Raw genomic sequence first — 20,463 nt, 5'->3', positions numbered from 1 at the left:
GACACTATTAAGTGCTGTACTACCTACCCAATGTGTTCACACGGTCACACCTCTAGCGGTTAGTGAATGGCATTCTTTAGCTTATTCACTTTGTCTGTGGTACATGATTCATTTGTCAAACAAATGTCATAAAATTGCATCGACGCCATCTTATATTTCCCGTGATCCGTGTGTGTGGGAATAATCGCTTTTTACAGAAAAATTTATAAACCTAGAGGCAGTTATTATTAGAAACGTTCCTAAAATAACATCGGGCGATGTCGGACAAAAAGCGTTTACTGAACGATCTCAGAGTTATAGACTTACGCGCAGAGTTAGAAAAGCGAAACCTAGATAAAAGCGGCGTTCGCGGTGTGCTCATACAGCGTTTATCTAAGGTACCTGTCCTTATGACGTGTATCAAATTAGGGTTTGGTGATAAAACTGTTTTGTCGTGTACTTAAAAAATTATATCTTATGTTTTAGCATTTAGAAGAGGAAGGGCATGATCCAGCAACTTATAAATTTGACTTGGCTACCGTAGAACCTAAAACACCTGCTAAAAGAACAAGACGCTCGGAAAGCACACAAGAACAAGAATCGGAAGATACTCCAACTATGGAAGACATGATTGTTCAGGACGATGCTGGCGAAGAAGAGGAGACTGAACATCCTGAGAAAAAGCAGAAACTTAGCGTGAAAACTCCATCCGAAGTAAACATGGAGTCGGAGGAGACTGAGAAAAATAATAGAAAGAGGGAACTGAAGGATGATACTGAAGCAGCCGAGTCTAAAAAACCATGCTTAGATAAGGATACTAGGAATGATGATGACCATAAAATTGAAAACAATACTGACGCAGAGGACAGTATCAACTTGGATATTGGTGATGATGAACTACTCAATGAGGAGGTACGTTTCTATTTCTTCAGTGTTACAGTTAAACTGTCATCAGGTAAACCAGAGGTGTCCAACGGTTTCATGATGGAGGTAGACTAGAAGAAATATACATACATTATCACACAATCATTGTTATTATATTAATATGTGTAGTTCAATATAGTATTGTTGAAATATAATTATCTTGTCTTATGTATTTTATTGTATTAATTGTCAAAATATGTCTAACATTTTAAATAGATATATAAAGTTCAAGTAAACATAATGTACATTAAAATATTTCGATTCTGGCTGCTATAATTATTCATAGTTTGTGTCTGGAATTATGCCAAGTATGCAAATGTTACTAATATTCATATAAATTGCTATATGTCATGATACTAACATCTGTTTATCTCTTTCAGGCTGACAACAATACAAAAGTTAATAAAAAAGGTAAGTTTACATCAATTCTTCTTTTTTACACTCTGATGCAACAAGAACAATATAATATGTGAATACTAGTGAAAATAGTATTTGTATACCATTTCAACAGATAAAATATTTGATAACCTCAATATGTGCTGAAAATGTAATCGTCATGTGATCTACTTTAATTAATTTTACTTTTAAAATTTGGTGAGTTAAAGAATTGCACTAATGTTGGTGTTATTAGTAGAGCAGCACAAAATACTTATATTTCTGGGGGCTGGTGCCACATTCATATGTGATATTATCAATCTATGCTAATTATCACACATTGATTGACAAAACAAAGACAGAGAAATTGTTGCGGTTAACAAGAAGTGGAGAATGATTCACACAGGAAGATAAAATGAACAATTGAGACCTGCAAGCACCACATTAGAAAAACTGCAACACAAGTAAAACAAAATAAAGCTAAACAGAAAGAGGACTGCAGACATTGTTCATTACCTTGGAGGAACAATTGAACAAGCTTGCAATGACGTGGCTCCCATTACAGTGTATGTGTAAATCAAAAGTCACAGGGCATTTCCGGTCGCCACTGCACTCCGACACTCAATGTCCTACAGTTATGTTTGCTTTACTATGGACATAGTGGCTCACAGCTGCTATGCTACCCAATATCCAGATGGTGGTGCTAATGTCGAATCAAGTTTTCAGGTCAGGATTTTTTGTATAAACAACATGCAAGCACGAAAATTCGCGTGATATGTATCGACACACGGCGGCAAGACGGAAGAGGCAGGGTGGGCCGCTCCCGAGTCTCGGCGAGCGACCTGCGCTGGCTCAGCTCACTCAGCTGATAATGCGACTGACGTAGATGAGGCGGTGCGGGAGGACGACGACGCGGCCGAGCCGGCGAGCGACAAGTCCGCGCCGGCCGATCCCGCGGCCAACGGAGACGACGAGGCGGCCGACAACCAACATCAAGTAAACTCCGAAGCCCCCGCCACTAGGTTGGTGACCGTCGAACGGCGACGACGACGCCCGCGCGCATCTATATCTACTCCGATAATTTCGACATCCGATAGTTTCTTTCGTTATCACTACAAAGTTTTGCACCAAACGGCTTTGGACATCGTTACGGCGCTCCGGATTTGTGGATCGCTAAGCGTCGACGTGTGCTTCTGAACGACGCGTGACCTGATCTGCGATGGCATTCGCGCTTGCGGCGGCTTCCCTCCACCACAATGTGCTTGAAGATTGCTGTACTTCGGACACCGGCTGGCTTCAGTACTGCTGTTCTCCGTGTCGTGTGTCTGCAAGGCGACTCTCACGACATCGTGCTCCTGCCCTCCTAGTCCTGGTTAAATGCGGTGGAGTACTGGTGCAAAACTTTGTAGATGATTAAGTGCTACTGCAACATTTCTAAAATCCTTCTATAATTATGTCATCAAAACTTGTACTATTTATGGAACTTGTGTTCGTAACATATTCTTGTTTAAATTTCGTTAAACACATTTTTTAATTGATTGTACTATTTTAACATATGTTTTATTTTTTCAGCAATGATACTGAAAAGGCTGATAAGGAACAAAAAGGTAAAAGTTTAAGCTTGTTTAGAAAGTCACTAGACTCTTTTATTTAATCAATAAAAAGAATAGATTATAACCTGATGTCATTGTACCTTTTCCTAGATGATAAAGAAAAGGAAGGTGACAGTGACAAGAAGGAGAAAAAAGATGAGAGTAAGGAAGGGGGTGCAAGGAACCTGTGGGTCAGTGGCCTGTCTGGTGACACACGCGCCAAGGACTTGAAGCAACTGTGTAGCAAACATGGAAAGGTAAGATTCATATTTTTCTTAGTAAAAGTATCAAATTATGGTCTGTTAGACCTATGTCTATGGTTTTGTGATATGTTGGTCCTCAAATAAAACCAGCAGTTAGTAAAAGGGCTGGTCTAAGTCGTAACTTTACAATGAATTTGTACAGGTAATTGGAGCCAAGGTAGTGACAAACGCAAGAACTCCTGGATCTCGCTGCTACGGCTATGTAACTATGGCCAGTGCTCAAGATGCTGAAAATTGTATTAAAAATTTACATAGGACAGGTAACTTAATAACAAGACAATTATTCAACTAAATAATTTATTAGAGTTATGTTCAATGTATAATTTGTTTTAGAACTGCATGGACGTATGATATCTGTGGAGAAGGCGAAGTCGGAATCGGAGTCGGCTTCTCGTCGCCAACCATCGGCACGGTCTGAGCGACGATCTAGTAAAGAACGCAAGGAAGAACCCAAGGAGGGTGAGGTGAGGGAAACTGATAGTTATGTATGTGAATAATGTATTTTAAATCCGACTTGAAATTAACGTTATATTTGTCTATATGATTTCAACAGGAGGGCAAGGAAGGCGGTGAAAAGTCCGGTGAAATTAAAGTGAAAAAAGACGGTGAGGTATCAGGCGCGGAGAGTAATAGATCCACTTCACGGACACGGGAAAAGTCGCATCGTTCCGATAAGGTTAGGTTTTGACAGTATACTTACAGAGCGTTTTAAATATTTTTTGCTTAAGTCCAAAGGTTAATCGATTTAAACGAATCGTTCCAGGACCGGCCGAGGCGCAGCACTAGGAGTCGCGAGCGCAGGAGATCGCCTCGGGAGGTGCTGTCGTTTTCCAAAATTTGGGTGAGCATGACGATGCCTTAAAGTTTAGCGTGCTACTTCACATGATGGCGGGTTCGTGCTGACGCTAGTATACAATGTTCCACAGAAGGAGCGCGACGTGGCGCGTGCCCGCGAGCGCTCCCGCGCGGCGCGCGAGGACGAGCGCCGGCGCCGCGCCGCTGAAGATGCGCTGCGGGAGCGCGAGCGGCGCCAGCGACAGGAGAAGCACCGCCTGGCGCTCGAGCGGGAGAAACTGCGCGCTGAGAGGTGAGCTATCGTCCACTTCCCTGCGTAATAAAGACGACACCATGCTGTACTAGACTTCTTCTCGAACCTAGACGGGTCTAACCTGTACGTTGAACGCGTTCCCTTATCGACCCGATTTAAAATCAAAGAACGGTATCTATCAAAATTACTGTTATCAGGGAGAAGATCGAGCGTGAAAAGAACGAGCTTCTACGCTTAGAACGAGAGCGTCACCGGCTGGAGAGAGAAAAATTGGAGCTTGAAAGACTGGAACTGAAACGCGCTCAATTACGGTGAGCCATTTGACGTTATAAATACGCTTATAAAAATATGTTTATTAAATTACCAGGTTATAGCTATTTTTATACCATAATATGTCTCCATAAACACATTTTTTTAATAAACTGCCTACAAAATTATGATATGCATTAAAATGACAGATTGGAGGAGGAACGTCGTAAGCGTGGTTATGAAGGCAGCACGTATCGTAAGGCAGGAAGTCCGCCGCCCGAACCTGCGTACGAACGGGATCAACGGCATAAACGTCCACCTCCGCCACCTATGGTAACTAAATTTTTATTAACTTGTTGAGTTGAGATATTGATATAAAGTACTTTTGAGGAAAAAAGGGCAATATGTTGAACCAAGTTTCCATTATTTGCATGCATCTAGAAATTCATATAGGAAAAAATAGTTTTCGCCTATTTTGTTGATACTGTTCCGAGCGAATGAGAATGTCTAGAATTTTTTATACTACGTTTAAACAAATCTTCATAATCTAAACAAAAAATGACTATTTCTTTTTAATATTTTGTTCAATTTGAATAGACTCTTTAAACTTTATCTTCTCTCTCTTTAAACATCATTGTAAATTGTTTGCAGTCGTCTAACCGCGGTCAGTTCGAGGCGCCGCCACCGCCGCGGTTCGAGATGACAGCCAGCTACGACCGCGGCGCGGACAAGCGTGACCGCGACCGTGACTACAAACGGGACTACCCTAGACATGTCTCTTGTAAGTGCTCACCTTATGTACACACATGCTAGTATACTCTTGTTTCGATGATTCCAATATAGTTTGTTCGCCAATTAGTGATTATTGATTATAACTTGTCTTTGTAGCTGGAAACATGAAGTATTCAAGCAATGGCGGTGCAAGTGAAGACTCACGGCAACCCATGCCGCCGGGCACCAGGCCAAAAGAGCCCAGGTAACATAATTTTACTTTTCACACTGTGATTGCTGATCATGTTTACAAAAAATGAAAAAAAAAAATCTGAGAGTTAAGTCAATGCATATAACGAAACTAACGTTTATTTATTTCAGTCGTTCATATGAGTCTCGCGATAATCGCTCCTACCGGCCGTCTCCGCCCGGCAAGCCCGAGCCTCGCAGCTGGAACGCGTCCAGCCGATACCCTGATGCCGCTGCGCCGTCTAAAGGTAAACCTAGGTTCAGTACCTTTTTTAAATCATAAAACAACGGTACAACAACAGTAATCAAGCTCAAGTATTCGTTACTTTACCTGCTCAGTTTTATTGAATAATATGGCTGTAAGAAGTGTTCAAAGGTATTAATTTAATGTTCAACGCAGGGAGCAACAACAGCGGGGGCGGCAACGAGACGTGGTCGTCGGGCGGCGAGGCGCGCTACAGCTACGAGCAGCGCTACGCGCCGCAGTACCAGCCGCCGCCGCCCGGCGCGCCCTACCCCGACCGCTACGCGCCGCCGCCCCGCGACTACCCGCGCAAGTACTAGCTGTAAGTAGCTTATCGGAGCACCGCGCTCGTTCTCTTGCTAATCTTTTCTCTATGCCTTGTTAAAGTGATTTTGAAGAGCGTCTTGTAAGCGGTCGTATGCGTTGCAACTTTCCTACGTAAAACATTTCAAAGTTGAAACGAGAAAAAAGCCTATAGCAACCTATCTTTAATCATATTTTTGCTAAAGATAATTTGTTAAGTTTTACTCATAAACTTACAACTAAATATTGTCATTATATTTTAATCTACCACTGCTTCGAAGAAATAAGCTACAAACCTATTGTTAATTCTTGTTGCATTTGTTTCAGGTAACATAGTGGTGGTGTAATAACTGTTAGTTGATAAAGCGTTTGTTTCGTATGCTCGAGTGGCGAATGTTATTATTTTAGAACGTTGTAAAGATTCTTGATAGTTATCGGGATAGTATCTATCTCATATGTGTGGTGTGTTATTTTTTTATAAAATGGTCTTGTAAATGTTTTAATGCGTCTTTTAAATAAAATTGTCCAAGTATTTAAGATAAGTGGAATATTAAGAAGTTTAAGCCATATTTTTTCATTACTTTTAGTGTGATGATATTATTAAAAATAATATATTAGACCATTGACGAGTAATCCTAAATGTCTATTTACGTTTTATTCTTTCATTTCAATTTCTAAATAAAATACATTTCTGTAAATATCATGGCACAATCTCAGGAATGAAAACGTGTACGAAACGGTTATGTTATAAGGAGGTTAGTTATTTTATCGTGTACTTGACCAAATTATGATAGTAAAATGTACAGTAATACAATCCTAATGTTTTGTACAAAGTTACACTGGATATGATAGGGTCGTACTTATTATTATAGCTATATTATACAATATTATTAAGAAGTAACGTAATAAATAATTTCCAACATAGACAGATGTTTTATTTGTAATTCTTATGCAACAGCTATGACAAAGACTCCACTTCATTATAAGTAATCTCAGGACACGTTGCTGCCACGACTTTGCATTTCGAGGAGAAAGATTATCTCAAGATGAAACGCATTTATATTAAACACTTCAGAAGTGAAAAGCACGTATCTACATGTACGTAAGTGGCGCTTGTACCACACGTAAATGTATATATTATATACCATTTTCATATTAAGAATATTTTTTTCCATTGCTCTATTCTTAAAAATTGGCTAAATAAACAAATAATGCCTAAGATCAGATTCTGTTTCTATTTGATTAGGTCTATCACTCGACAAACGGCTTAGTAACCTGTTTATTTCAATTTACATCAGCTCAAATAAGAGAGTTGTGAAATAAAAAACCAACATTAATTTTAGGGTATATTTTGTCACGACAGTACACATGCATCTCTTTGATCAAGTTGAATTTTTAGTTTTCACTTTATCTTAAAATTAAAAAAATTCTTACGAAAAAATATACGATATAAAAACAAAATGTATAAAACAACTCGGTAGTCTAGGATGGTCTTATTCTAGACCTACAAACATATTGACTTAGTCGAGCAGTTGTAAACTATGTTGAATTGGTTTGTTTTATAATAAAACACTAAGGAACATATTTTTTCACAAAGAAAAACCACTAAATGTTAGTGCCTTGTACCAAAATACTGCTCTCGCAGATGAGGGTTTGACTAAATATTGGCTTAATCACTCGTAATTATATTGCAAGTGATTCACACGCTTTGCGTGGCTTTATTTCACACTTAAATTAAAACTTATGTTTTCTAATTCTCCTATCCTATTCGATCACAAAGCTGGATAGAATGAAAAGCATTTAAACTTATAGGTAAGTAACATTTGCATTGAGTATGCACCATCACCGCCTCTAAAATAAAATGGTATCACTAAAAGGTAGCTTCACGCCCTTGTGCCTGTAAGTAGTTTAAGTTTTCTACAAACAATCTTGTGTGCGTCGGGATAATGTTGTCATTCTGTAAGAACGGTGAGTGTGGGTAGCTCCAGCAATTCAGATCATCACTATGGGACTCTGAGACAGCGACGTCGAGTGACTTGAGAGCGTCAATGGCATCCTGTTGGCCTTGCACTGCGGCGAGTCTCAGCAAACGGGTGGCTGTTTCCTGGTCACAAGCAAGCCCGCCTCGCCCCTGACCGTAGAATACACCCAGGTTGTATAATGCTCCAGGGTGCTTTAAAGCAGCAGCTGACTTGTATAATTCCATGGCCTGGAAAATAAATCATAAATTTAAAGTCTTAACATAAATATAAATAAACAAAAAACCGGCCAAGTACGAGTCGGATTCACGCACGAAGGATTCCGTAACATTCATACACAAGTATACACAAGTATGAATGGTACGGAATCCTTCGTGCGCGAATCCGACTCGTACTTGGCCGGTTTTTTGTTTATTTATATTAATGTTAAGACTGTAAGTACAAACTTATCAATGCGAAATAACAAGTAGGGGCTTGATACGATTGTTGGATAGTATGTTTAATTTAATTATATATTTTTAAACGTACTATATAAATCCATATTCCGTAAATATTTCAAACCCTAAGTGTACTGCGAAAGCTCGTGCATGTATGGTGCAATAGTTAACCCCACAACACGTGCTGCTTCGATCGCCACACGGGTCATAATACACATTATATTACTGTATCGTGAGAATTTGTTCTGAGCCTATAAATAATCATACAGAGCCACTTAAAAATAAATATTACACAATAACAGCTGCAAGTGATAGCATGTAATTTACTAATTGTTTTGTATTTACTTTTCCTGACTGTCGTCAAAACACAGGTTAAAAAGTAAGATGTCAAACAATACTTTGTGAACATTAGTGCTTATTCTATTAAATTTAATATGACTTACCATTTTTTCATTGATAGTGACTCCTAGGCCATTCTCGTAACAAAGGCCTAAATTATACATGGCCGGTGCGTGATTGCGACTTGCTGCAGACCTGTAAATTATATTATAATTGTTAGTTTTCTTTTCTATTTGTGTAGTTAATATACGTAAATATTTATATTTAGCATGCATTTACATGTATTCATTGCTTCTATAAGCTATTAGTAAGTATGTTATTAAATTCCAACCAGTACTATTTTTGTGAAAGATTAACAAACGAAAATACATATCCATCCATGCTCACAAAATTTCACATTTTCTGATAGGCAGAAAAAGTTAATTCTTTAGTTTATATAATCCCACGAATTTCAACATGTAATTTAAGTGGAATCCTATTAGAATTGAAAAGATCATAATTATTTACTAAGCCCATAATAGTTTCACAATTTCCTAATAAGTTAGCTTATCACATCAAAGTTGTTTTTGCATTCGTTGATGTCAATTTATCAGATAAGTTATGCAACACTAATCCATATGCAAGGAAACTGGCCCAAATGTGTAATAAAAATGTCCTGTTTAATCTATATGACCTATTGTAGGGGTCATGTGTTTGATTAATCCCACTATGACAATATCCTAAACCATATATACTTCCATGAACGGACTTGACTTCCATGTTATCATCTCATGTCAATTGAGATTTATAACAGAAACATGACTTCATCATTTATAATCTGTAGTATGTTTACATAGACATCCTTTTATGTGATTAGATAAAATATTCATGAAACAATGAAATCCCATTAGCATACACTTATAGGTTATTAATGATTCTAAAAATATATTTACTTCACTATAGCAAATTTCCTCACCACATTGACCACATTAAAATTATAATTTGCCTCAATAAACTGTGATTCAGTATATTATTTGTTATTAAGTAAAACAGGAAAATTACGAAATGCATTATTCTGTGAACACCTAAATATGGTTTTTCCATGTTATTATTGTAAATACTACTTCAAATTACAGTGAAGGATAATTATATGCAACAGCAAATCCCACATAGCAAATGTGTACAATGGAATATCATAAGGTTTTTAGGCAAATCATTAAAACATGTTTCCCAACTAAATAAACTATTGTTTAAAGTTATCAATGGAACAGGGACCAAGGTTATTGCTATGGTGTTAAAAAACTCTAGGCTCCTAGTAAGACATCATATTTTGATTTCAATTAGAAAAAGCCAAAAGCACTTCTCCCTATCAGGGAATTTGTTAATAGTCTTGGGCACAGGCATCCCTTATCACATGGGACAATGTGCAACAATACACTCAACTATAATTAAAAGCTGTTCACTACTACATTTTAACAACTATTAGTCTATTATAATAATATTACTTTATTATAATCAACAGCAACTAATTACCTTAGTAGACTAAGTCCATCCTGATACTGGCCATTTTCAATAGCAGCAAGCCCCAGTTTATTCTCAATGGAGTTCAGCACTTCTCCTAAATCATCATCAGAGTTTTCTTGACTTGAACTACTCCCAGAATTTGTAGACTTCTCATTGTTATTGCCATTACGGTCATTGGAGACCCAACGGACTGGGAGATTGAAGTCTGCAACAGCTCTTTCTATTTGAGGAGCTGTGTTTACAAGGAATATGTTCTTGTTGCCTCTATTTATGTATGGTTGTATGTATGAACATAAATCATTGACTGTAAGGCAGCTTTTATGGTTTACCCTTAAGTGGTATTTCAATTTTAAATGAATCAGTTGACTGGTGTACCATCCGAGAACAAGGGCTCCACTCTAAAATTAAAAAATAAATTATTTACAAATCACTATATGAATTTATAAACTACTTCATAATAGATTGTTAATGTAATCATATTTTATATATTTTTAGTAATGATAAGTGTTATCAAATTATATCAAATCTCATGTTTATGTTAAGATGTATCACTCCAATACATCAAGTGATTATAATCATACCTTCTACTCATGACATTTGGTGATTTACGTCATATCTATCTTCAAATAGTAATATCAGAGTGCATAAATTATACTACAGACAGTATAGATAACATTGTATACATAAACATAGTCTATATGCCATATAGGCAAATAATAGAAATCCTTTCTCATTAATAAAATAGGAAATCTGGATTATTGTTGAGCATTATCCTTATGTTAAAAATGAACATGCTACCTTCCAAATAGAAACATACCCATGTAATGGCACCCATCCAAGTCTTGTTGAGATGTTCGAAACTCCATTTCTTGCTGTTAGTGTCATTATCATTCTGTGAAGAATTCCAGCATTTTCTAGAAGAGAACCAGTTGCAACAGGGTTGCTTATTTTTCTCATCTCCAAAATTATTTGTAGTACTATTTACTACGGTGGTACTGCGTCTATCAAAATGGTTCGCACTTCGTTCGAAAGTATCCCTGATCCGTCGCGTGACATATTTCCACATGATTTCCTATTGATGTTAACTATTATGAGATAATAATTTCACTAAAGTATACCCATTATCAATGGATTTATCTAATTCACTTAGAATGAACTGTGAATTTGTTATGGAATTTATTTTCTCTTATTTTTTTAACCATTTACGATGGCCTGATGCTTGCGGAACAGCTTTGACATATTATGTGTCAAAATTGTCATTGGTTGTCAATTACTTTTTTTTGTACAGATAATAAATACAATACAATTACAATGAATATATACAACAGAAAATAAACCTTTGAGAGACTTGGAGCCTGTACTAGGGTAGCCCTGTGTTACAGTTCTCCAGGCTCTCTCACTCCTAGACCATTACAATTAAAATAACATTTTAAAATTAAGTGAGATCAGTTTTATTATTATACGATATACAATCTTTTGCATTTCTTATTCTAATTATATCTAAGTGTGTTAATGTTTGTCTGTGTGTGCGAAAAACAAAAAAAAATAACAAAATCATGGACGAGTCCGTCTATGGTTCTTTCAATTTCTTTGCTCCGTTGGATTAGATGGTCTATATTATTTTATAATTTTACTATCCATCTAGTTATTTTAATTCCCACGTCTACACAAAATGCCGTTAATTATTTTTTTAACCTTGCTTGATTGATCAACAAACCAAAGTCAACCGTCAAATATGACATGTCAGACAATAATTGACAAACAAACGTCAGGAGAAATCTAAATAAATAAATATTTGCCGCGAAAGTGGGTTGGTATCAAAACAAATATTTTATTTGATTGATTTAGAGCTACGCATAAAACAAATTGCATAAAATATTGAACCCTGTGATGTGTGGCCGTACGGGACTGTAAGTAAAGACACAATATCTCCATTTACGAAACAAAGCCGTCTGATAGCAGTGATGCAAATAGTTACAAACATTTGTTCCTTTTTAGATCTCTGAAAAGAGAACAAGTACAATGCGCTTGCAGTTATAAACCGAGAAATACGGATTTGTACACGCAGCCCCAGTGGCTGCCAGAGCATAATGCGGGAAAAGAGTACACACCCTCCTACAATATTGTTCCAACTGATATAACTCCTATCATAGTGTCATCCAGCAGGTTTAAAAATGTTGCAGAAAGTAGCAGAGTACTTAAACCTATGATGTGGGGAATAATACCTCCTTGGCACAAGGTTTGTGAAAGTTGTTTTATTTTTATAAATATAGCTTTTTGAATCAACAAATAATTTACAGTTACACTGGCTACAGCTGTTAGTGTGATTTATATTTATTGAAACAAATTATCCTTGCATGTCTTTGAAAATGTGTTTAAAATTTCTAGGGAGATTACAAAACACACAATCTAAGTACAAACAACTGTAGATTAGAAAACATTAGGAGCTCAAAACTTTACAGCCCAATATTAAATGATGGAGGTAGATGTGTAATTGTTGCTGAGGGCTTCTATGAATGGCAAACAACTAACAAATTATCTAAAACTAAACAGCCTTATTATATTTATGCACCACAAGAAGATAAAATTAAGGTAACAAAATTAAATAAACTGGCTTTTGTATATGACTGTTTGTGGATTTCTTTGTCCTAATGCACCTTTATCTCTTACCCTTCTAAACTTTATTAAATCTGTTCAACTTTATAGATAGGTAAGGGTAGTATTTTTTTATTCTATAGATTTCTCATCAAATCCTTTCATTTTTCTTGCTCTTCACATTTAATTTACCTTATTATGTATGTATCTATAACATAATCTCTAATTCTTTTTTTGGGCATTCAACCCATATAGCAGGCAGTTTTTCTTATTCTTCCCCCTTAAACTCAAAATTGCAGATGGATGAACCAGACACATGGAATAATAGTTTTGATGAAGAAGATGGTTGGAAAGGGATCCGTCTACTTTACATGGCAGGACTATACAATGTTTGGCAGAATGAAGACACAATCATATACTCATACTCTGTCATAACTATGGAATCTAATAACACACTGGACTGGCTGCATCATAGAATGCCAGCTATATTGAATAATGAGGAACAAATTGAAGTAAGTATTTAGAAATGGGGTGGTTAGAATATGTATTTCTGCTGTGATGCCTGTATAGAATGATATTATGTACATTGATGATGGCTTAAAAGAATGTTTTAAGTTAAGACATCTCTTTATGTTACTATTCTATTAAAAAATTACAAAATACATTGACTGAAGATTTGTGCAGGTGTACTTGGTTTCAAATTTCTGTTATCATGATGTGTATTCCTTGTGGGAAGGGATCTAATAATATGTGCTAACATATGCAACTTGTAAGTTTCAAGAACTGTAACTTGATCTTGTAAAATAATTCTTTGTTGTTTATTCAACTGACTTTTTCCAGGCTTGGCTTGATATAGACAATGTTCAGCCAGATTTAGCATTGTCATATCTCAAACCAGTGAAACTATTATCTTGGCATCCAGTTTCCACTGCTGTAAATAATTCAAGAAATAAATCTGTGGATTGCAACAAAAGAGTTCCGGAACCAAAGAGCAAAGCTACTCAAAAAACATTAAATTCTTGGTTTGTAAAAGCAGAAAAGCGAAAGTCTTCAGATGAGAGTGATACACAAAATAAGAGAGCTAAGAAATAAAACTAGATATTTTATGTTGACGAAAAAACTTTTATTTTTACTCCATGAGTAATAAGTGTTTTGAATTTAAAGCGTAAAACTTTAGCTACCAATTTGTTTCCAAATCTTGTTAATAGTTAACATCATTTTAGATTAAAGTATCAACAAAACTCCTAGACACATAGATCTGTTAGAAAAAAGTTTTTAAATATTTTGAATCTTGAATTCCTTGAAATCTGCTTCACATTTTATACTTTTGTGATTTTTCAAGAAATCAGTAATAAAACTGTTTACTTCATACTCGGCTGAAACACAAAATAAAGTTATGTTAATATACTTAAGTGATTAATTTATGATCTTGCAATATTTGCTAATATAAGAGGGAAAATTTACCTGGGTATTTGCTGCACTGATATATTAGCCTAATTAAATGTTTGGCTAAACTTTTGAACACTCCTTTGCCTATGATATGACCTCTTATGTAATAAGGTGTGAGAATCTTCACCACCCAGGGAGCAATCCGCTCCTTGCAACTGACTACAAACTCTGGAGTCTCTTCCAAAGGTGAGATAATTCCTTCATCATCACTGTCATATCCAAAGTAATATATGAATTTCTGTTTTATCTAAAACATAAAATGTAAATTATTAGATAAAAGTACCACAAACAGTATAATTGAGTTAAATTATTTCAAGTAACAACCCTTTCAAGACTCTTCCTATCATAGTCCCCAATACGGTCTAGCAATTCATTTAGTTTTTGTTTCAGATGGTACTCCTCACATAGCCATTTGCTTGAACCACTCTTTTTAGATCTTTGGATATTATCAGTCTTTTGGTTCACCACACTATTCACACTATCATTATTCACTAATAGGCCAGTTAAAGAGGCCAGCCTCTCATCCAATGACCTAATCTGTGCTGCATGATTTTCTATCACAGATTCTTGCACTGAATTTAACCTGTTGGTGTCTAAAACAGCATTTGTATCTTTTTTGGAATGATCTTCTTGGGTAATGTCTAGCCTATCACAGAGTGCCCCTTCAAATATGTCATAGTCATCGTTGTGGTTGCCCTGAAATAGCTTGTCTAATTGCATCATTAACTCGTCAGGGTCTGATTCTATTGATGCTCGGTGACTAGGTGGTTGTTGGAAATAGTTTTCATTCATTTGTTTGTTATTTATCATTACTGGTTGTTGTTCATAATTTGTTACATGCACTGGCACTGGGGGCTGCATATTTTGAGCTGTGTACTGTGTTTGTGTGTTGTGAGAAGTATTCATAGCAACTGGAATCATATAATTTTCAGCATAATTATGTTCATGCTCATAAAATGCTTTTGGCTGCGTAGATATACTTTCATTTATAATATGTTTTGGTGAAATAGAGTTCACTTGTCTCCTTTTTCTCTTACTTTGGCCACATTCTGAACAGTTGGTTTCTTTAACATTATAATGTGTTTGAGTTTTTTTCTCATTTTGGGGTGGTTTGTTGAGGCACTCATACAGTTTCCTATTCAATTTCCCTTTCTTTGTGTCATTTTTCAACTGGTTAATCTGAAAATGTATGTAATGAGTGAAGTTTAAGCAGTCAAAGTATGATGTAGGTGAAATAATATAATTTTACTAAATATTACCATTGAAGTTATGTTTTTCCTATATAGTTGTACCACCATACAAGCTTGAGCTGCATTCATCTCAATATTTTTTGCACATCTCCAGATAGCACTTGGTAGATAAATATTCTTATTGATAAGTTTTTGATTCGTTTCATAATTTGCTGATAAAAGTTTTATAACGTAATCCATGTAATGTTTCCGAACCTGGAACCATAATATTGGACATCTAAAAAGGCTAACAGTTAGATATAAAGGGTTCAGCAATGAGTGCAATGACTACACTTTGTGCACTCTCGATGGATATATAAGATATATTATTTATAAAAATTATGCTATTATGATGATTACCTTAGAAATAAGGAGATGGGGCTCAGATTCAATATCCGGCAAAGCCATGGAAGTCTCATCATTCTCTCGAATTAGCTGATCAACTAAGATATCATGATCCAAAACTTCTACAGCCATTGTAAAATAATATAATCATATATTTGCACATAAATATTTCCCACTATGTTACAAAATAGATTTTTATTATTTTTGCCGGTATATCTCAAACATTTTAAAAATAAACAAACACGATATTGTTATTGACTTTAACGTCATAATGAACGAATGAAATGGATTTTGTTAAACTATGTAAGTAAACGTTCATAAAATAATATTATTACGAACGAATAAATAATTTTAAATAAGTAATGCAAAAACAGCAGTAACTTTTATGCTTACAGTTTCTAGTTTATAACAAATATTATTTAGTTATGATTGTAGTTGCATGAAAATTACAGGATTGGATTTAGTCGATCTGTTACATCAATAATCAAATTGCAATAAATTATTGAGATGAAAATATTTTTATATTGATTTTCAAAGCGTTTTTTATTACAAATAACATCTATATAAACTTTATTTATCAATTATGTACATACTAATTGAAATTAATATTTGTTAAACTGTAAGCTCGGGATGGTACATCTCTTTAAGACATTGACAAGAATGACGTTCTGTCATTTTGTGCAAAATTTTATTTCGTATCTGTGGTTTGCCGCCGCGCCGTGCACACAATAAAAATACTTGGTTGTATATTTTGGTTAGTTAGTTCGACAATCAAGTTTTACCATCGCAATGGCTGATTCTACTGTGTTAGACGTTACCAAAATGAAAGTCGTTGATCTACGTAAAGAGCTCAAGACGCGTGGTCTGTCTTACGCTGGCGACAAGGCGGAATTGGTATCCCGACTTCAAGCTGCTATATCTCAAGACGATCACGGCGATATCAATTTAGATTCTGATGAGATAGACTCCGATGGGGTCTTGGAAGACGAGGATGACAAGAGTCAAGCGGATATACTCGATGATTCTGCTGTTGATACGTTAAACGAAGAGTTGGCACTCGCTGAGCAAGCTCCTCCGAAACCAGCCGCTGATGCTAAACCCCAGCGAACACTCAAAAGGAAAATTACTACATCAAGCTCAGAGACTACCAAGGAAAATTCTAAATCGTCAGAAAGTACAATTGCCAAAAAAATTGTTCTAAATCGAGCAGCATCAATTACGTCAGTTCCTTCAGAAAAAACTGAAGAAGCGGATGAGAAGGCTGTCCAAGCTGAGGCGAGTACTTCCTCTAACAACAACAAGATTAAAATAACAGCCGACATTGATTCTAAGACAAGACTGGAGTTGAGAGCAAAGAGATTTGGATTACCAGTCAAAATGAGTGATGATGAGAGGAAAGAGGCAAGAAAACAGAGGTTTGGACAGACTGGGTCTAATGCTTCTAAAAGTATAACATCAGCTTCTACTACTGCTACTTCTGGTTCTTTGACTGAGAATATGGAAAAACTCCGAAAGAGAGCAGAAAGATTTGGTCAGTCCGTGTCTAAAATTATGACTGATATTGAAAACAAAGAGAAACTCGAAAAACGAAAAGCTAAATTTGGGACTGTAGCTTAAGTACATTAATGTAAATAAATAAGTTAGTCCATTTGTGTTATTAATTTACTAATAATGGATACTTTTTGACTGTATTGCAATTAGCATACAATTTGATTTACTAATGTTATGGAATCAATTATCTAGAATAAGAAGTAAAAATAAGGTACCAACTAAGATTCAATAACTTGAATGTAGAGGTTAAGAAATAAAACAATTTGACTTATGTAATAATGCATTTTATTATAATGGATTAACTACAGCTTCCTCAATATAACCAAAAGGTAATTCTTGAAAATCACCAGCCTGAGTTTTCTGATCAACAGGTATTACTGAAACATCTTCTTTTATGTTGTTAAAATCCTGTGGAATATGGATTGCAAAACTCATATAAGGTTCTTTATACATATGTGCCCATCTTTCCGCTATATCCTTTTCCAATGTTTTCCTAAATGCCATACAGTGCATGAACCTAGCCTTCTCATATTTTATTCTATTGAAACCCATGCAAGCTAAAGTGTATCTCCAGCATTTCATAATTTTACTATTTGCTCCAACATGTTTTGAGTCTGGAGTAGTTATTACCAGTAGTCCACCAGGTTTTAATAATTTATAAGCTTTCTCACATGCTACAATTCTTAATTCAGAAGTAGGAATATACTCTAAAAGAAAACAAAATGTAACAATATCAAAGGAATTCTCTTGTATTTCTTTAACAGTGGAATTATCAAACAAATTTGTTTGTCCAACATCTAGCTTTAGGAAGTCACACTGTAATACAGAGGTGTTGGCAGGATATAAGTCAATAGCTAGAACATCAAACATGTCATAGATTTTGTATGGATTATAACAGCTACCAACATCTAAGAGTTTTAGAGGATTGGCAAATGTTTCTTCAGTTTTAATGTCTATCTCAATCTTTTTAGCAATTTCATATTCTTTTTCTCTATACTTCAAATAGCCCTTGTTAATAAAATATTCAGTACAGAAGTCTACAACCCATTTGATTCTCGAAGTGGCTTCACTCGTCTCACTATTGCAATTACTTTCCCAGTGTGTAGTTGCTAACTTTTCCATACACGAAGCATATTTAGACAGCGTGTCCTCATTTCCACAATGTTTTTGCCAAGCTGTTTCAGCTCCCAGTGTTAAAGTTGATTTCCGAAGCGTTAAATGAACCTCTTTTATGTATTGGGAAAGTAGTTTATGTTCTTCACATGCCATTTTTCTACTGGCTTCACTTCTTCTATAAACAAAAGGTTAGACTTAGTTTGACAACTTTCTATGAGATTTATACAGACAATGGCAATTTATTAAGAGTGATGGCTACGAAAACGGACTCGTACCTTGTTGTTTAATATAAATGATGACACTAGTTTAAGAAAAGTAACATATTTATGGGAATAAGAAAATACCAATTTCGTACAATCAACAGGAGTCGTATTAGTACTACCTGTTTGACAATTAAATTACAACAATTTGACATATGACTTGGCTGACGGCACGAATTGTCAATTTTGACATTGACGCATATCGCTACTTCGGGGAAGAAAGGGCGTAAAAGCCACTTTTGGCCAAAATGAGTTAATAATGCAACTTTGTTTAGTTTTCGACGCTCTATCGATCTGTATATTTAAAATTTCAATATTCCCAAAAAAATGGCTTTTACCCCCATGATTTTTTTCTCACCAAAACCATTTTTATTAAAAAAAATTGACGTATATGACATTATTTAATTATTTCAAATTAATAAGGGCGTATCACCATAGTATGAAAGAATATTTGGTCGTAAATACAATATTTCTTACGTATAAATTAACTAAAATTGATAAAATAGTATAAAATAATGGTATGTTTGTAATTTATTCTACTAGGTAGGTATTGGTGTATTAAATAAATAAATTTAGTTAAGATGCTAATCAGTTTTATTCATTCATAAATCAAATCAAATTGACAATAATTAGTAATCTTCTTTTTTTCCTATTTCCTTTTCTGTTTTTTGTTTCATTTTCTTACTTTTTATTAGATGATAGTAATTATTTATCACAGTTAACTTAAAATTTAAATTAATGAAAATAATCAAAGTTCAATTCAATTAAATCTTTTCTTTTGTTTCACTATTCATGAATCGTGTGCATTTAACTTAACAGGTAGGTAACCTTATTCGTTATAATAAATTTTGTAATATAGAACTATGATAAATCAGATAATAATTATTATTATGCTACTATTTTAGCTTCTATGCACCTTAATTTCAATATTCACCACATTAAATCTTACAAAATTATTAATTGTAGGTTTACTCACGATAATTGTTATAAGTGGTGCAGTCATTACGACCTTTTCACTGTCTAAAGATGGTTTATACGACACGATGTATGTTAGCATTATAAATATTTGTGGATTTACGTCCTATAGTACGTATTTATAGACGGTGTAAAAGCCATTTTTATTAAAATTTTGGGTCGTAAATCCATCCTATTTTCTAAACCATAAGGTCTTCTTAAAATTAAGCTTCTTGATATTAAAGAGCACTTAAATGCAAGTAAATATCACCAATTCATTCGAATTTAACTCTATTGGAAAAAAAGTTATTTTCCAAAATTTTAAAAAATAATCGTTTTTTCGCTCCCCTGTAAAGTTGCTATTTTGGCTTTTACGCCCTTTCTTCCCCGAAGTAGCGATATGACCAACTTTATTATTATGCTGAGTGTTGTCAACAAAGATAGACTTTGTATTTACGCACACACCGGGCACCTGTCCAGATTAAAGTACTCTGTGTTGACCAGTTTAGCTTTATAAGCGCCGCCTAACGGCTCGACCATTTCACTAAATCTTAATGAAAGATTTTTGGGTCCGCTTGAAAATAATCACTGGGGGTGACGGCGAACTTTACGGCATCAGTCAAACGGGAGTACTCTACACTGGGTCTAAGTTTACATATTATTATTGTCTAATATCTTACAGTTCAGAAGAACCCTTGGCCAGACCATTATTGCTACGCGCAGGACTAATATTTTGTATTTATTAAATAGTCCATTGCCTACATCAAAA

General features: G+C 35.2%; 6 protein-coding genes across 7 annotated transcripts; 3 read left to right on the top strand and 3 right to left on the bottom strand.

Annotated features, from left to right (window-relative positions):
* Positions 1 to 126: 126 nt before the first annotated feature.
* Saf-B (Scaffold attachment factor B) lies at positions 127 to 6,852 on the top strand. Its single transcript, XM_076128297.1, has 18 exons — positions 127 to 377; positions 466 to 891; positions 1,284 to 1,314; positions 2,165 to 2,300; positions 2,851 to 2,885; positions 2,982 to 3,127; positions 3,276 to 3,393; positions 3,467 to 3,597; positions 3,687 to 3,809; positions 3,897 to 3,974; positions 4,060 to 4,220; positions 4,379 to 4,492; positions 4,640 to 4,763; positions 5,082 to 5,211; positions 5,319 to 5,406; positions 5,523 to 5,638; positions 5,791 to 5,956; positions 6,265 to 6,852. Exons 1-17 carry the CDS (start codon positions 258 to 260, stop codon positions 5,952 to 5,954), a joined length of 2,241 nt encoding a protein of 746 aa, XP_075984412.1. The 5' UTR covers positions 127 to 257; the 3' UTR covers positions 5,955 to 5,956; positions 6,265 to 6,852.
* Positions 6,853 to 7,270: 418 nt separating this feature from the next.
* Positions 7,271 to 11,441, bottom strand: LOC142982254 (uncharacterized). Its single transcript, XM_076128674.1, has 4 exons — positions 11,013 to 11,441; positions 10,205 to 10,593; positions 8,797 to 8,887; positions 7,271 to 8,146 (listed from the first exon to the last, which is right to left on the bottom strand). The coding sequence occupies exons 1-4, from the start codon at positions 11,259 to 11,261 to the stop codon at positions 7,808 to 7,810; spliced, it is 1,068 nt and encodes a 355-aa protein (XP_075984789.1). The 5' UTR covers positions 11,262 to 11,441; the 3' UTR covers positions 7,271 to 7,807.
* A 401-nt stretch (positions 11,442 to 11,842) lies between these two features.
* Positions 11,843 to 13,910, top strand: LOC142982284 (abasic site processing protein HMCES). Its single transcript, XM_076128708.1, has 5 exons — positions 11,843 to 12,105; positions 12,194 to 12,434; positions 12,584 to 12,787; positions 13,090 to 13,302; positions 13,631 to 13,910. The coding sequence occupies exons 1-5, from the start codon at positions 12,086 to 12,088 to the stop codon at positions 13,880 to 13,882; spliced, it is 930 nt and encodes a 309-aa protein (XP_075984823.1). The 5' UTR covers positions 11,843 to 12,085; the 3' UTR covers positions 13,883 to 13,910.
* A 10-nt stretch (positions 13,911 to 13,920) lies between these two features.
* Positions 13,921 to 16,142, bottom strand: LOC142982283 (uncharacterized). Its single transcript, XM_076128707.1, has 5 exons — positions 15,829 to 16,142; positions 15,499 to 15,684; positions 14,564 to 15,418; positions 14,255 to 14,486; positions 13,921 to 14,166 (listed from the first exon to the last, which is right to left on the bottom strand). The coding sequence occupies exons 1-5, from the start codon at positions 15,943 to 15,945 to the stop codon at positions 14,066 to 14,068; spliced, it is 1,491 nt and encodes a 496-aa protein (XP_075984822.1). The 5' UTR covers positions 15,946 to 16,142; the 3' UTR covers positions 13,921 to 14,065.
* A 347-nt stretch (positions 16,143 to 16,489) lies between these two features.
* On the top strand, positions 16,490 to 17,586 carry LOC142982223 (uncharacterized). The gene has a single exon (XM_076128625.1). The coding sequence runs from the start codon at positions 16,603 to 16,605 to the stop codon at positions 17,428 to 17,430; it is 828 nt and encodes a 275-aa protein (XP_075984740.1). The 5' UTR covers positions 16,490 to 16,602; the 3' UTR covers positions 17,431 to 17,586.
* Positions 17,487 to 18,898, bottom strand: Samtor (S-adenosylmethionine sensor upstream of TORC1). 2 transcript variants are annotated; one of them, XM_076128623.1, is made up of 2 exons: positions 18,756 to 18,886; positions 17,487 to 18,652 (listed from the first exon to the last, which is right to left on the bottom strand). In XM_076128623.1, exon 2 carries the CDS (start codon positions 18,631 to 18,633, stop codon positions 17,653 to 17,655), a length of 981 nt encoding a protein of 326 aa, XP_075984738.1. In that variant the 5' UTR covers positions 18,634 to 18,652; positions 18,756 to 18,886; the 3' UTR covers positions 17,487 to 17,652. The 2 variants fall into 2 exon arrangements, with proteins under 2 accessions (XP_075984738.1, XP_075984737.1); XM_076128622.1 differs by having other exon boundaries at positions 17,488 to 18,655; positions 18,756 to 18,898.
* Between the last annotated feature and the right edge of the window lie 1,565 nt (positions 18,899 to 20,463).

The sequence above is a fragment of the Anticarsia gemmatalis genome, chromosome 21 (genome assembly GCF_050436995.1).
Source record: "Anticarsia gemmatalis isolate Benzon Research Colony breed Stoneville strain chromosome 21, ilAntGemm2 primary, whole genome shotgun sequence".
Lineage (NCBI taxonomy): Eukaryota > Metazoa > Arthropoda > Insecta > Lepidoptera > Erebidae > Anticarsia > Anticarsia gemmatalis.
Note: the sequence above shows the minus strand (reverse complement) of the source record. Positions and strands in the feature narration are given on the sequence as shown.